Raw genomic sequence first — 16,512 nt, forward strand, 5'->3', positions numbered from 1 at the left:
AGGGAGGGGAGGGGAGGAGGAGGAGAAGAAGCACTATTGCATATTATGTTCTTCAGAAGATATTTATTTGAGCCCAGCAAGGTCTCCAGCAATATAGGTATACTGGCCTCGGAATCAGCAGTCCTGGGCAGTGTCCCACCTTTCCCACCTACTAGAGATGCCCTTCTGGGCAAGTCAACTCAATTAGCCTAAGTATTAGTTTCCTCATCTAGAAAATGCAAAGAACACCTCCTGAAATCTAGCTGTGGCAGATTAAAGATGGTCACATACGTTTCGATACCTGTCCTATTGAGAGGTGGGGACCTGGTCCCCTGTCCTTGAATTGAGCAACTACTTTGATGGATAGGATATGGCAGAAGTGACTGTTCCATCTGAGCCTATGTCTTAGTCTTCTGGAAGCTTCCATATTCTAACTCCTGGAATTCTAACTCCTGGAATACTCACTTGGGAGCCCTGAGCCACCATATACAAAGTCTAACTACCCAACAGCATAGAGAAGACAGCTAAGGGACTCAGATGAGTCCTCCTCTCCAGCCTTCCTCATCAAGACACAGTCACATGGGTAAAGCCAGCTAGGACCCTCTGGTCCACCCAGCCACCATCCACATGCCAGCAAGTGACCCAGGCAATGCCACATGGAACAGAAGGATTGCCCCGCCGAGTGCTGCCCAAATTTCTAGCCCACTGTAAAAAATTAATAAACAAACCTCAATTAAATAAAGTCAGGAGACCAGAAGGGAGAGCTGTCACACCCCGTGATGAGAGCAGAGCCCAACAGGAAGAAGAAAGACTCCTCTTCTTTCCTGGCAAGGACTCAGCCTTGGACTCTTTGTTTACTGTAGCCCTCCCAAGTTCCTTTTCTCTGCTATACAAGTGGTCTCCTTCCCGTGCCTTATTGGGACTTGCACGTGGCTTGTCGTGGTCACAGACACCAAACTGCAATCCTCTGCTAATCCAGAATAAACCCATCTTTGCTGGAGAAATATCTGGCAGTCTATTTGTTTTAGGTCAACACCACAAAATCATGAGACATGTTTATTATACAATAATAGATAATCAGGACATCAGCTAAAAAAGATGACTATGATGATCAAAAAGAAATTGTAAATGCAAAAGGACTTGCAGACGACAAAGCAACATGTTTTGTCAATATTAAAGAACAGATAGTCTCTGAACACAGGTGTTTACAATGATTAATTTTTGTGACATTTGCCATTACTGTTTAGGGATGCAAAGTCACTTGCCATCAGGAATCTGTGATAGAAATGAACAGAAATACATTCAACTTCTAGTTCTTTACTGTGATGGGCTCCAGGGCTTTGTGAGTAAGGGATATTAATGTTATCTCCAGCTGGGAAAGAGTATGTCATCAGGTTTGAAGTTATTTATTTCATTAAGGAATTTGGGGAAATGATTTCTTTTCCTATGACTCTATTCACCTGAGAGTATTTTGAAGCAGTAATCTCAGTTAACCAGAATATTCAAAGAAAATGGTACTCTAATTACCTGAAAATTTCATCAGTGCTTCTTGTTGATCTTTCTAAAATGCTATAATAACTTTGTTTAAGTATGTTGTTTGGGAAATCCAAACTCTTGAAAAAATTGTGAAAAGTTAATTTATTAAAAAGTTAGTTTATAAGTTGAGTGTTTGAAACTTAGAATGCATTTTCCCATTGAAATAACGCTATAAATGATAAGATTCCAAGACTCAGAGCTAACAGAATTCCAAATGTGCTACAATACTGCATAATTATACATTTTAAGGTTTAAAACAATTCCATGCTGTGAACTTTTTTTTTTTTAAAGCCTCAGAAGATATACTCAACCTGATCAAACCCTTTTCAGTCAGATCTAGGGAGCTCCCCAGGACATCAGAGCCCAGTAGGATGGCAGTCTTACAAGGGCAGAGGCTGCGTCCCTGTTCTCTGTGTGTGTCCAGGTCTTAGCACAGTGCTTAGTCCTCAATGGCTTGCTGTCATCCCCGAAGCAGTACAGCACAGTGACTAAGACGTGCTTCAAGTCAGAAGAGACCTGGCTTTGATTCTGCCCTGCTTCTTGCTAGTGGCAACTGTGGGCAAAGCTTAGCATCTCTGAGCCTCAGTTCTTCAACAATAAAATAAGAATCAAGAGTGCCTACCACATGGAGCTCCTACAAAACTTCAGTGGAACATTTTATGTAAAGACATGGTATCATGCCTGATACACAGTTAGGGCTCAAAACGTGGCAGCAATCATTATTACTGTTACTGAACCCAGACTTATTCCATGTGTGGCTCCCAGAGCATCTACTGCCCAATTCGGCAGTTCTGGGGTGTGCGGGGTGGGGGGGAGGATGTACAAAGAGAATTTGTGACAATTTATATTTCTTCTTACCCCCAAGATATTGGAGATAAATTAAGCTTTACTTATATTTAACATATGAATTAATAGTAGTACATGTATGTCAGTTATAAGTAAATATGTTGACAGTGCATGCTTATTTTTTTTTTTTTTTTTTTTTTTTTTTTTACTGTTAGGGCTGCGTACATCAAAACATTTGGAGAGCATTGACCTAATTCTTCAAATAAGTCACTGGATCTGAAGCGGGGCAGATAAGTCACTGGACCTGAAGCCGGGCAGAGGTGGACATTTGCCTCAAAGAAGGAGCCCAGCCGTGAGCAGAGGGAGCTGAATGTCCTTGATGACAAGAAAGATCCTGAGTCTCTATCCTCCAGCCTCCAGCGAAGACAAAGGGCCTGCCTCCTTATGAAGGGAATGACCTTGGAGGAGTAGGAGAGGGAGGGAGAGGAAGAGAGGAAGGGAAGAACTCTAACAGCCAACCAGCCAGCCAGGCAAAGCATCAGTGACAAAGTTAGCCAGCGAGTGGGCTTGGGGTCCCTTTGGTCCGAGCATCTCACAAAATGGGAGGAAGCAGAGTTTCCACGGAGCTGCTGACAGCAGGGTGAACAAAGTGAAGGGAAGAAATGAGGTCAAAAAGGTGGTTCGGAAAGCAGTCTCCTCCACCGGAGATAAGGGCCCTCTACTGGCGCCGTGGGGAAGGGGGAAAGGAAGGAGAAGCAGAAGTAGAGGGTCAGCATCTGTCCCTATAGGGTGGTGAGTGAGTCCAGGGCTGGGGCACCATCTGTGATTAGAGACGTGTGTAAGACAGACAGACATAACTCAATTTGGAGCATCAGTTTTTATGGTGTAGAAGCATGACTGTATCAGATCCTCACGATATACCCTGGAAATGTTTCCCACCCACCCACCCTGCCAAATTTTATGAGGCAATACTGTAGGGAATGTAGAATTCTGGACCAGGGAGTCAAGAAAACTGTGTTCTTGTTTCAGCTGTTCTGTTATTCAGCTACGTCCTTGTGTAGGCACCTAGCTTCTGAATTCATTTTGTCATCTGCAGAACAAGAGAGCTAATTTACATGATCTCTAGATTCCCTTCCAGCCCTGTGATTATGAATTTCAGGATTCTGAAAGGGGCATATTCTCTGAGGAATTGTCTCTTATGCCTACACATTGAGTGCAGAGAAAAGCTATAGTTTATTAAGGGTGTCTGGTTATTTGCATTATCAATCAATGCTTGACTAGGTGGTTCCCATTCTAGAGTCTTCTTTAATGTCTTTACTCTGAAATTACTTGACTATGTTTCTGCTCCTACTAGCTGCTCACGTAATGAAAGCAGCTCATGGCATTAACTCAGAGCTTCTTGGTATAGATTAAAGTGATTTAAATAAGAGAGAAAGTGGGAGAGAGAGAGATTGTATTATTAGCTCATAAGAAGCTATGGCTAAAATAATCAGATGCTTCCCAAATACACTGAAATCAAAATAACTACTGACCCAACTGTATAAAAAGATAAATTCACCACTCCACAATACAGCAGATCAGCACTCTCTTTTTTCTTGTCTCTTCCATTGTCCCCAGAATCCATATAATCATTTTTAAAGTGTACTAGTATTCAAACAACAAATGAGAAATGAATGGAAATCAAGAGGACACATCTCTGAATTGTCAGATTCCACTAAGTAGAAAATTGGTTGGAGAGCAAGCAGGGAAGAAAGGAGAGCCTGGTCTCCAGAATGGAGGAGACATTGGCTGTTAAGAATATGTCCACTATAAGAAAAGGGAACCCTCTTGCACTGTTGGTGGGAATGTAAATTGATACAGCCACTGTGGAGAACAGTATGGAGGTTCCTTAAAAAACTACAAATAGAACTACCATATAACCCAGCAATCCCACTACTGGGCATATACCCTGAGAAAACCATAATTCAAAAAGAGTCATGTAGCAAAATGTTCATTGCAGCTCTATTTACAATAGCCTGGAGATGGAAACAACCTAAGCGTCCATCATCAAATGAATGGATAAAGAAGATGTGGCACACATATACAATGGAATATTACTCAGCCATAAAAAGAAATGAAATTGAGCTATTTGTAATGAGGTGGCTAGACCTAGAGTCTGTCATACAGAGTGAAGTAAGTCAGAAAGAGAAAGACAAATACCGTATGCTAACACATATATATGGAATTTAAGATTAAAAATGTCATGAAGAACCTAGGGGTAAGACAGGAATAAAAACACAGACCTACTAGAGAATGGATTTGAGGATATGGGGAGGGGGAATGGTAAGCTGTGACAAAGCAAGAGAGAGGCATGGACATATATATATACTACCAAACGTAAGGTAGATAGCTAGTGGGAAGCAGCTGCATAGCACAAGGAGATCAGCTCAGTGCTTTGTGACTGCCTGGAGGGGTGGGATGGGGGGGGAGATACAAGAGGGAAGAGATATGGGTACATATGTATATGTATAACTGATTCAGTTTGTTATAAAGCAGAAACTAACACACCATTGTAAAGCAATTATACTCCAATAAAGATGTAAAAATAAATAAATAAATTAAATAAAACTAAAAAAAAAGAATATGTCCACTATAAAGTAGGGGGAGAGATTTGGATGTTTCCATTTCCCCCATTGGACTCTGCCTTCTTCAATCTACAGACCACCCCCACCCCAGGTTGAGACTCACTGGATGATCAGATCTGTTCTCTTGGTCAGTTCATGATGCTATAACAAATTACTATGGACTGGGTGGTTTAAACAACAAACGTTTCTCACAGTTCTGGAGACTGGGAAGTACAAGATGAAGGTGCCAGCAGATCCAGTGTCTGGTGAAAGCCCTCTTCCTGATTTGCAGGTGGCCTTTTTCTCCTTGTATCCTCACATGGTGGAGGCCAGAGAGAGAGAAAGCTCTTTTGTCTCTTCTTATAAGGGCACTAATCCCATTCATGGGGGCTCCACCTGCAGGATTTAATTAGGGTATCCACCTCCTAATACCATTACATCAGGGGTTAGGATTTCAACATATGAATTTGGGGGAGACAAAAACATTCAATCCATAATACCTGTCCCACTAAGGGTGTATTCAAGAAATAAGTGTATTCTCATCTTAAATTTAAAAGGAATCTGGGGGGAAAGAAAAGCATATTTGATACCTTGCTTGCTAGCTCAGTTTTGAAAAGAAAAAAAAATCTAAGTGGAAAACTGCCAGAAATGTTACAAAATGTTTATAAAGATACTCTTTGAGAGTTTCTGTTATTGCAAAAAAACAAATTAAAAAGAAGAAGAAACTTTTATATAGTGTTTTACTCTGCTAGGCAGCAGTGCAAACATAAGGAACCTGCATACCTTACTTCTCTACAAAGTAAGCTGGAATTGAAGAGGAATTAGGTCTATAGATTTCCTCAGAAACCTTAAAAGGAGAGCTAAGAACATATTGTATTTTGCTGGGTTGACAGATTATACCAGTTTACCAATCATTTCAAGTGCAGCCACATTATCAGTCTCCAAAGCAGTCTCGTTGATTCCCAGGATGGCAACCTTCCCTCCTAGCAATTTACAGCAGGCTGATATCAGCCTCCTACTCCAAGGCAAGTCTTCTCAGAAGGGCCCAGCAATCAGAGAAACTGTGGTCAGCCACACCCTCACCCCACCCAAAACATCAGGGCCTTTATTATTTTACCCCAGGATTCGGCAACAGCAAGCATCTGCAAGGTTGGGCTGGTTAGAGGTGCTCTGAGTTCCTGGACTTGAACTGGAATAATCATCATCCGGTTAAAGGGGATTACATAATACCAGGGCTCTGTGGCCTTTCTGTTAAAACTAGTGAAAGGTGTATACTTTGACTTAAAGCACACTACTGTATGGAGGTATAAAGGGATTATTAAATATGTGTTTATTTATATGGAGAACAAGGATAGTGTCTTTGCAAATATTAAACAGATGCATTTGAATTTTCCCCTTACCTCTATTCCTTGGGACCTATTCCCTAGCCCTGTTCCTCCTGTGGACCTGAGTGTCTTCTGACCTATCCTCCAGTTCTTCAGTTACTTGTCTATTCTGATGTTAAAGCAGTCCACTGAATTCTTTTTTTTTTTTTTTTTTTTTGGGGTCCGCGGGCCTCTCACTGTTGTGGCCTCTCCCATTGCGGAGCACAGGCTCCGGATGCACAGGCTCAGCGGCCATGGCTCACGGGCCCAGCCGCTCCGCGGCATGTGGGATCTTCCCGGACCAGAGCACGAACCCGTGTCCCCTGCATCGGCAGGCGGACTCTCAACCACTGCGCCACCAGGGAAACCCCTGAATTCTTAATTTCAATTATAGCATTTTTGAGAGTTATAGAATTTTTCTTTTTTTTTCATATCTGCTGTGTCACTTTGTATAGTTTTACAAAAGTGTAATTTTCCTGCTGGAATGTTCCAGTTTGGCTTTTAGGCCCTTGAACACAGCAAGCATAGCTGTTTTATAGTCTGTATCTGATAACTCCCATACCTAAAGCCTCAGTAAGTCTGTTTCCCTTGTCTGTTATTTCTGCTGATTGTGGTTTATGGGTGTCTTATCTCCTTGTGTGCTCTGTCATCTTTGATTGTGGACTGGACATTGTATATGAAAGAATTATTTACAAAAATGATTTGAGATCTATTATCTTCCTCATAAGAGGATTGTTAATTGTATTTTATTTTATGTTATTTACTTATTTTGCCAGGTGTCTAGGGACACGAGCCATCCAGAATCACCTTCATTTCAGTTCAGGGCTTGAGATTTTGGGGACAACTAAAATCAGGGCTTCTCAAACTTTAATGTCCACACATACCACCTGTGGATCTTGTTAAAGTGAAAATTCTGATTTAGTAGAATTTGGGCAAGCCTTGAGACTCCACAATTTAAAAAGAAAACCCAGGGCTTCCCTGGTGGCGCAGTGGTTGGGAGTCTGCCTGCTGATGCAGGGGACACGGGTTCGTGCCCCGGTCCGGGAGGATCCCGCATGCCGCGGAGCAGCTGGGCCTGTGAGCCATGTTGCTGAGCCTGCACGTCTGGAGCCTGTGTTCCACGGCGGGAGGGGCCGTGGCAGTGAGAGGCCTTCGTACCGCAAAAAAAATTTTTTTTAATAAAAAGAAAACCCAGGTGATGTCAGCGTGATGGTTAATTTTAAGTGTTGACTGGCCACAAGGTACCCAGATTACATAATTTCTGTACGTGCCTATGAGGGTTTTCTGGATGAGATTAGCATTTGAATCCGTGGACTCAGTAAAGTAGATGGCCCTCCCCAGTATGGGTGGTCATCATACAATCCGTTGAGGGCCTAAATAGAACAAAAGGTGGAGGAAGGAGGAATTCACCGTTTTTTTTCCTGCCTGATGCTTGAGCTGGGACATTGACCTTTTCGTGCGCTCAGCACTCCTGGTTCTAGGGCCTTCAGACCCAGTCTGGAATCTACAACATGGGCTTCCCTGGTTCAGGCCTTGGGACTTGGACTGAATTACACCACCAACTTTGCTGGGTCTCAAGCTTACAGACAGCAGATTGCAGGACTTCTCAGCCTCCATAATTGCATGAGTCAATTTCATATAATACATCTCTTCCTATATACACATATCCTTTTGGTTCTGTTTCTCTGGGGAAGCCGGACTAATCCAGTGCCGATGGTCCATGGGCCACACTTTAAGAAACAGGACTTAGATGATCTGAAGCAGGCTTGCAGTTCTTTTCAATGCTAGTTTTTTCCAGTTCATCCTAATGTGTGTGTTTTCCACTTGATTTACGCTTCCAGTAATTCTAAAAGTTTACCTGTAGATTCTGATGGGTTTTTCTCACAAAAACAATCATGTAGTCTGAAATAATGACAATTTTATTTTTCTTTTTAAATTTTTATACCCTTTATTTGTCTTTCTAGCCTTATTGCACTGGCTAGGACCTCTGGTATCAAAAACAGTGATCATAGCAGGCATTCAAGCTTCATGCCCCATCTCAAGAAGACAGCATTCAATAATTCACTGTTGTTCTGGTCACTGTAAGATTTTGTACATACACTTCATTGGATCAAGAAACTTTTCTTCTATTTCTAGTTTGCTAAGAGGTTTTTTTTTTTTTTTAGGTTATTTTTTTTAAATAATAAATGGGTATTTAAGTTTTATCAAATGCTTTTTTGTATATATCTTTACATTTATACATTGTTGTGGTACTTCTGGTTTTATATTCTGAATTATATTGGTTTATTTTCACGTGTTAAACTAATCTTGAATTCCTGGAATAAACCTAATTTGTCATAATATATTATCTTTCTATACAATGCTGGATTTGAGTTACCAATATTTTGCTTAGGAATTTTATATCTATGTACATGATCAAGATTGGCCTATGATTTTCCATTTAACATTCTTTTCAGTTTCGATATCATATAAAGCCTGTCTCTACAGAGAAACAGAACCAATAGGAGATGGACATATATATATATATATATATATATATATATATATACACATACATACATATATGTGTAGATATATATGGATATAGAGATATATATGTACATTTATATCCATCTCCTATTGGTTCTATATATACAGCCTATAGATATATGGATGTATATATATCCATATATGTGTATGTATATATATCTATATATAGATACATATCTCCTATTGGTATTTAAGTTTTATCAAATGCTTTTTTTCTATTTCTCTTGATGTCATATTTTCATTAATATTTAGTTCAAAATATTTTCTAATTTTTATGTTGATCTCTTCTTTGACTCATGGACTACTTAGAAATTTATTATCCAATTCCAATATTTAGGGATTTCTCATTATCTTTTTGTTATTTAAGCTTAGTTTCATTGTCACTAGAGAATATACTCTGTATTAATTCAATAATTGACGTTTGTTAAATCTTGCTTTTTGCTCCAGCATATGGTCAGTTTTGGTAAATGTCCCATGTACACTTGAATGAGTAATTTGAAGTTACTTGGGACACTCATTGTTCTATACATGTCAGTTAGGTTAAGTTCATTGTGTTGTTTAAACTTTCTGCTTGCTCTGTCATTTACTGAGAGAGGTGTATCGAAATCTCCACCTCAGATAAGCCATGTGAGATGGAAAGTAAGGTCCTGAGCGCTTGATGAACAAGCGAGAGACTGAGAAAAAGAGCTAGTGTCTACTTTTCGTTAGAAATGAACAGAAATTTGGGGGAGCTATGGGAAACCAGAGAAGATGAGAGGGAGATTCCTAAACTTCATGATGTGGAAGAGACAAAAGATTTGTAAAACAAGGGAATATCTAATTCTACTTGAAGAGGTTTTGAGTTTTTATAACTTAAACCCTTCTGTCTTTCCAAATCTTATGCTACCACTAAAACACAAGGTGAGAGCAGTTTTGCTTTACTTGGTTTGTTTTGAGGAACTCAAGGAAAGAACAGAGTCCTCCGTTGGCTTGGCACAGTCAGAAGCAGCCCTTGCCTCTGTGTATGTGCCTCCCCAGAACTTTGGGAAATTCTGAGTACCTGCTGAGTGCCAGGCACCGCTAGGTGCATTAAGTACATCCTCTCCTTGTACTGCAGCATAATCAAAGCGTTACAAATGCAAGCGCGGGGCTTCCCTGGTGGCGCAGTGGTTGAGAGTCCGCCCGCCGATGCAGGGGACACGCGTTTGTGTCCCCTGCATGAGGATCCCACATGCCGCGGAGCGGCTGGGCCCGTGAGCCATGGCTGCTGGGCCTGCGCGTCCGGAGCCTGTGCTCCGCAAAGGGAGAGGCCACAACAGTGAGAGGCCCACATACCTCAAAAAAAAAAAAGAAATGCAAGCGCAAGACCATCTGTGAACTGAACTATGACAGTAGAAGGAGATCTGTGTGAGGGGTGACCACAAAAATGTCACTTGCCCCTTAACTTCCCACAACTGACAGAAGTTTGGGAGAGGACACTGTCTTCTGGAGGGAGTGGTAAGAGGGTTCTGTCCATCTTATCCAGAGCTAAAAGGTAAAGTGACCCCAGTTGTCATCTGGATTACATGACCTTGCAGTATTGTTGTTAGGAGATAATGTTGGTACAGCACTTGGCTCAATAGAGAGTCAACAGTCAATAGTTACCATTCAAGATGTCTCTGTATCTTTTTGTTTCCCAAACTTGGTGATGAGGTACCAGAGAAAAGGGCAGTGTCTTTTTCACTTAAGTGATACCTCCTATCACCATCACGTGCCCAGTGCCGTACTATGGATATAATACATGCTAAGTAAATATGTTTGTTGTTGCCAGGTTCCCAGAGTTCCCTAAATGTGAATAGTTTCAAGGGCTGTGTTAGTTATCTACTGATGCAGAGCAAATTACCCAAATACAGATGGTCCCCGACTTACCATGGCTCCACTTAGGATTTTTTGACTTTACAATGATTCAAAAGCAATATGCATTCAGTAGAAACCACACTTGGAATTTTGGATTTTGATCTTTTCCCAGGCTAGTGATATGCAGTACAAATACTCTCTCGTGATGCTGGGCAGGGCAGTAAGCCACAGCTCCCAGTCAACCACACGCTCACAGGGTAACCCACACTTACAACCACTCTGTACCCAGATGACCATTCTGTTTTTCACTTTCAGTACAGTATTCCGTAAATCACATGAGATTTTTCAGCACTCTTTATAAAATAGGCTTGGTGTTAGATGATTTTGCACAACTGTGGCTAATGTAAGTGTCCTGAGCACCTTTAAGGTAGGCTAGGCTAAGCTATGATGTTTGGTAGGTTAGATGTATTAAACGCATTTTCAACTTACAATATTTTCTATTTACATGGGTTTTTCAGGACATAACTCCATCATAAGTTGAGGAAGATTTGAACACAGATGGCTTAAAACAACAGTTATTATCTGTTAAGGATTTAGGAGCAGCCAAGCCAGGTGGTTGGACTTGGGTCTCTCATGAGTGGCAGCCAAGATGTGAGCTAGGGCTGAAGTACAATCTGAAGCTTGGCCGAGGCTGGAGGTTCCGCATCTAAGGTAGCTCACTCCCATGGCTGTTGGCAAGAGGCCTCAGTCCCTCCCCACCTTCCCACAGGGCGGCTCATGATGTGGCACCTGGCTTCTCTCAGATCCAAGAGAATGAGACTGAGGCAGAAGAAGCCACAATCTTTGAAAACCCAAGCTTAGAAGTCACATGCCCTCTCTTTCACATTATTCTCTTCATCAAAAGTGAGTCACTAAGTCTAGCCCACACTCAGAAAGAGGCCAGTCAGGCCCCACCTTTTTTTTTTTTTTTTGTGGTACGCGGCCCTCTCACTGTTGTGGCCCCTTCCGTTGCGGAGCGCAGGCTCAGCGGCCATGGCTCACGGGCCCAGCCACTCTGCGGCATGTGGGATCTTCCCGGACCGGGGCACGAACCTGCGTCCCCTGCATCGGCAGGCAGGCTCTCAACCACTGCGCCACCAGGGAAGCCCCAGGCCCCACCTTTTGAAGGAAGTGCCAAATCACTTGTGGACATATTTAAAACCACCACAGGAGGACATCGTGTTTTGCAGATGGTGATGTGCTCAACACATTTTTATTAAATAGATCCCAGGAACCTCCTTAGATTGTGACATAAAACCTTTGGAAATTCTCTTAGAATTTTTATCTCTGCCCCAAGAGATCAAACAACATTCAGGGCCCTTCTAGCTCGAAGATGTAATGTGTGGCCCCCTGAACAACATTCAAGCCACTATTCCTCGCAGAGATAATGCTTTGGGGCTGAATTCTCCCCATCACCTACCTGCTTGGTTCTAGGGAAGAATTCTCTCTGTGGGACCTCTCTGTGTGCAGAGGTATGTTCCCTGACAACTGGTCGCCTGACTGACTGGAGACATCAACAGAGCGTGTCCTGTACAGCCAGGGAGTGATGCAAACCCGGAGAAGAGACACGATGCTATCATAGCTCAGGGAAGGGTGGCAATGGGCGTGCTGCAGCTCCTGAGTCAACAACAGTTATATGTCCACATTATTCTTCTAACAATTAGACTTAATCTTGAAACATTTTTTTCCCCTGCTTTGTTCCAAGAGGGATGTAAGGCTGCTTGATTTCTGTAAGTGATCCTTCCAGCTTGTCAAAAAATCCATTCCCTATTTTTAAGCATTAAAAAGGTAAGACATGGGCTTCCCCGGTGGCGCAGTGGTTGAGAGTCCGCCTGCCGATGCAGGGGACACGGGTTCGTGCCCTGTTCCGGGAAGATCCCACATGCAGCGGAGCGGCTGGGCCCATGAGCCACGGCCGCTGAGCCTGCGCGTCCGGAGCCTGTGACATTTTTGTTATTTTCTCTCTCATAGTAAAGCTTTCTTAGGTTACCCCACATTCTATTTTTTATCAAATATTTAAGAAAAACAATTTGGGGGCTTCCCTGGTGGTGCAGTGGTTGAGAGTCCACCCGCCGATGCAGGGGACACGGGTTTGTGCCCCGGTCTGGGAAGATCCCACATGCCACGGAGCGCCTGGGCCCGTGAGCCATGGCCGCTGAGCCTGCGCGTCCAGAGCCTGTGCTCTGCAACGTGAGAGGCCTGCGTACCGCAAAAAAAAAAAAAAAACCAATTTGGAGAAATGCTTGTATTTAGCAATATATGTTATAAATTGATAGAATTTCCCACTGCATTCTAAAAATACTGTTGCTGCTATTGCAGCTCCTGGCTCTGGAGGATTTACCATGCCCTATTTTAAGAACTTTGTGTGTCATTCAAACCTCGAAAAAAACTTAGGAGTCAGGCACTACTATTTTTCCCATTTTGTAGATGAGATTTGAAGCTTACAGAGGTTAAGCAACTTGCTCACAGTTGCGCAGCTGTTCACTGGCAAAAAGTGAAGGTCTGAACTGGGCAGCTTTTCCGCAGAGCCCATGCTCTTCATAGCCACATTGCAGTTACAAAGGGCAAGATCAAATACAGTGACTGAAGCCAATCAAGACTTGGCTATAGCTCTCCTTACGTTTGCTGCCTACACTTTGATACAGTTTTTTCTTGTAGGGAGAGACAAGGAAGAAAAAGAGAATGGATAAATGTCATTTCCCCCCCAAACAAAATGACATCTGAGAAGTTTCTATAGCTACTAGCTGGTAAAAGTAGTAGAAATGTCAAATAATACTAACAAGGTATATGACATGTTCTGAGTCTGGTTTGAGGCAGACATTTCCTCTCCTTATCCAGCCATAGGAAGAAAAAAGAGCAACTACTCCAAATCACATGTTTTGCTGTGAAAAGATTTCTCAGATAACCTCTATTTAAAACTAAACAACACCCAACACATTTCAGAGGGTAGAGTATCTGTAATGGAAATAAATAATCCACTCTCCATAGTCTCAATTCTTACTGCACATCAGAATAACCTGAAAAGATTATTTTTTAACCCAAAGCCCATGTATCACCAAGAGGTTCTGATGAATTGGTCTGGGGTGGGACCCAGGCAGCGGGAGTTTTTAAAAGCTCTCCAGGTGAGTCTAAGTGCAGCCAGCACTGAGAATCACAGCAGCCCAATGATGCTAACAGGCTTCCTTCCCACTTGTTGGCTCTGTCACTGACCAGCCACGTAACCCTGATGAAGTTATGTTCCTCGGCCTAAGCTTCCTTACCTCTAAAATGGGGATAACAAGAGGACTAATCCAATGTGGATTAATCGAGACAACACATGACACATCTAGAACAGGGTCTAGGACACAAAAACACTTTAACATTAGCTATTATGGTGGTGATGGTGCCATTGATCTTTTTTGCCTGAGATTGGGACTTCAACACGTTTCTCTATCCCAGAAAGCAGGGATCGTAACTTCAACCCAAGTAGGATGTCATAATCTTTACCAGGAGCTCTCTTAACATGAATAAACCTCTAGAACCGAATCTAATTTGTAGCTCATTGTGAGGTAATATTTAGGTCCCTAGAGGGGATGGACAATCTCATAGCTGTAGTTCACGACATAAAGGCACTCACTCACCTGGGATTGAAGTGAATTTTCTCGGGAACTTCCCTGGGGTCTGTGACCACTTTCTGGTTGTCTCTATAATTAACGGGATCATCAGGGATCCTAAATTTGGCCATCTGAATTTCAGAGTCACTCAGCTCAGCATGGGAGATTCTTGCATAAACCAATCTGTGGCAGAAACAAATGGTTTGTAAAGATATTATTAAGCCAATTTCCCATTTCTAACTCTACTCTGTATATCACTAGAATTAACTTGATTTATTACTCTAAATATTTATCAAAATATTGCTTTTATGATATAAATGAATAAGGAATATGCACATAGGTTTAATTAACTAAACATACTTGGCAAACTTACTCTACTTTATTACACTAATGAATATTCTGTCTGTACAGATTGCCTCTCACACATTTGTTTTGCGTCAATAGCAGGAATACTTCAGAATGACAGGAGCATAGGCCTAAATTCTTTCTTACCTTAAAAAATCCAAATACCTCATGCACATTTTCATTCACATTGAAACATCTAAAATAAAAGATTTTTAATGCCTGAAAAATTGCACAATTTTCATGTCTGAAAAAACTGTACATCTTGTTTTTGCTTACATCTTTTGGTTCTCCAGGAAATGCAAAGCATTTTGTAGATGTTATCTATCTGGATAGTTATCGAGAAGCTCACATGGAAAAATGGGAGAATCATGAGCAGCCAGGAATTCATTTTATTTTATTTATACTTTGCCTCTTAAAAAATGTCAGCTTCAGTCATTCACTTATTTAAAAAACAAATTCATAGCCAGTCCCTATTACATGCAGGCATTGTTCAGGTACTGGGGATAAACAGTGAACAAAACGAAGGTCTTGCCCTTATAGAGCTTTCATCCTAGTTGGGGAGAACAAATTAAATATGTATATATGTATGGTGATCAGTACCCAAGTACTATGGGGGAACAAGCAGAGTACAGAGGACAGGGCATGCTAGGTGGCAGAGGCTGTTATTTTATAGTGGATGGTCAGAGCATAAGTCTCTGACAAAGTGACATTTGAGCAAAAAGTTGAATGAAGTGAGAGAGCAAACCATACAGGTATTGGAGGAAGGGCGTTCTAGGGAACGGGAACAGCAAATGCAAAGGTCCTGGGGTAGAATGCGCTTGGCTTTTCTGAGAACCAACTCCACAATGACTGGAGTAGAGTGCATAGGGGAAACCTGAGTTTGCACGGGGGTGGGGGCAGCAGATGATGCAAAGCCTTCCTGACAGACTTGAGATTTTCTTCTGAGAATGAAATGGTAATCCACGGAGTTTTGTACAGAGATGCAGTGGCTACTGTGTAGAGAGCAGACTCCAGGGAAAGGGTCAAAGCAGAGAGAACAGTTAGGAGGCCACTGTAACAATTTAGGTAAAAGACGATGGGGGCTTGGGCCACAGTGGCAGTAGGAGGAACACTTAAAACCTGTAACTCCATACAAAATAGAGACAGAAACCCAGAGCTGGAACCAGCGGAGGCAGCAAATCTGCCCACCACAGCAGGTAAGAGAAGAGCTATGATGGCATCAGACGTGGGTCTGAGTTGTCTGACAGGTTAATGCATTTGTCTAAGCTCAGGTCCCAAATCTGTGCAGTTCCCTGTAATTCTATGTCACTGCCTCTAGTAAATCTAGGTTATTTCCCAAATCTCTAAGATCAAACTTCTAACCCATTTCATAGACACAGCCTTCAAAAAGTCCTTGACAATAAGGAACCTGACAATCCAAATCTACTAAAACAGGGACTCTCTCCTTGTTGTCCAGTAAATACTTATCAAGTGCCTACTGAGAGCAGGGCATTGAATTAGACAATCAAGGTAAAGTTTATAGAATTGGTTTTGTGGACAGAAACTGAATAACAGTAGTCCTAACTTCATTAATTTTGGTATTTTCAAAATTACCTTCCTGTCTGTTACAGACTAAACATCTGTGTTCCCTCCCCCCAAATCCATATGTTGTAGCCCTAACCCCCCTGCCCCAGTGTAGCCATATTTGGAGACAGAGCCTCTAAGAAAGTAATTAAGTTAAATGAGTTCATAAGGGTGGGTCCCTGATCCAATAGGATTAGTGTCCTTAAAGAAGAGATATCACAGAGCATGCATGCTCTTTCCCTCTGCCTCCAGAACGATGAGAAAATTAGTTTCTGTTGTTAAAGCCACCCAGTCTATGGTATTTTGTTATGGCAGCCTAACAGACTATTATACCATCTCTGACAGTCATAGTCACTAGAT

The 16,512-nt window shown here is 41.9% G+C and overlaps 1 protein-coding gene across 1 annotated transcript in view; it reads right to left on the reverse strand.

The window, feature by feature from the left end:
- Positions 1 to 16,512, reverse strand: part of CWH43 (cell wall biogenesis 43 C-terminal homolog) — a 68,941-nt gene that overhangs the window by 8,994 nt on the left and 43,435 nt on the right. The window contains 1 exon segment of the mRNA XM_024746742.1: positions 14,272 to 14,427. Coding sequence (XP_024602510.1) covers positions 14,272 to 14,427 — 156 coding nt within the window.

Source organism: Neophocaena asiaeorientalis, unplaced genomic scaffold, assembly GCF_003031525.2.
Source record: "Neophocaena asiaeorientalis asiaeorientalis breed wild unplaced genomic scaffold, Neophocaena_asiaeorientalis_V1.1 scaffold19, whole genome shotgun sequence".
In the NCBI taxonomy this organism is placed as follows: Eukaryota; Metazoa; Chordata; class Mammalia; order Artiodactyla; family Phocoenidae; genus Neophocaena; species Neophocaena asiaeorientalis.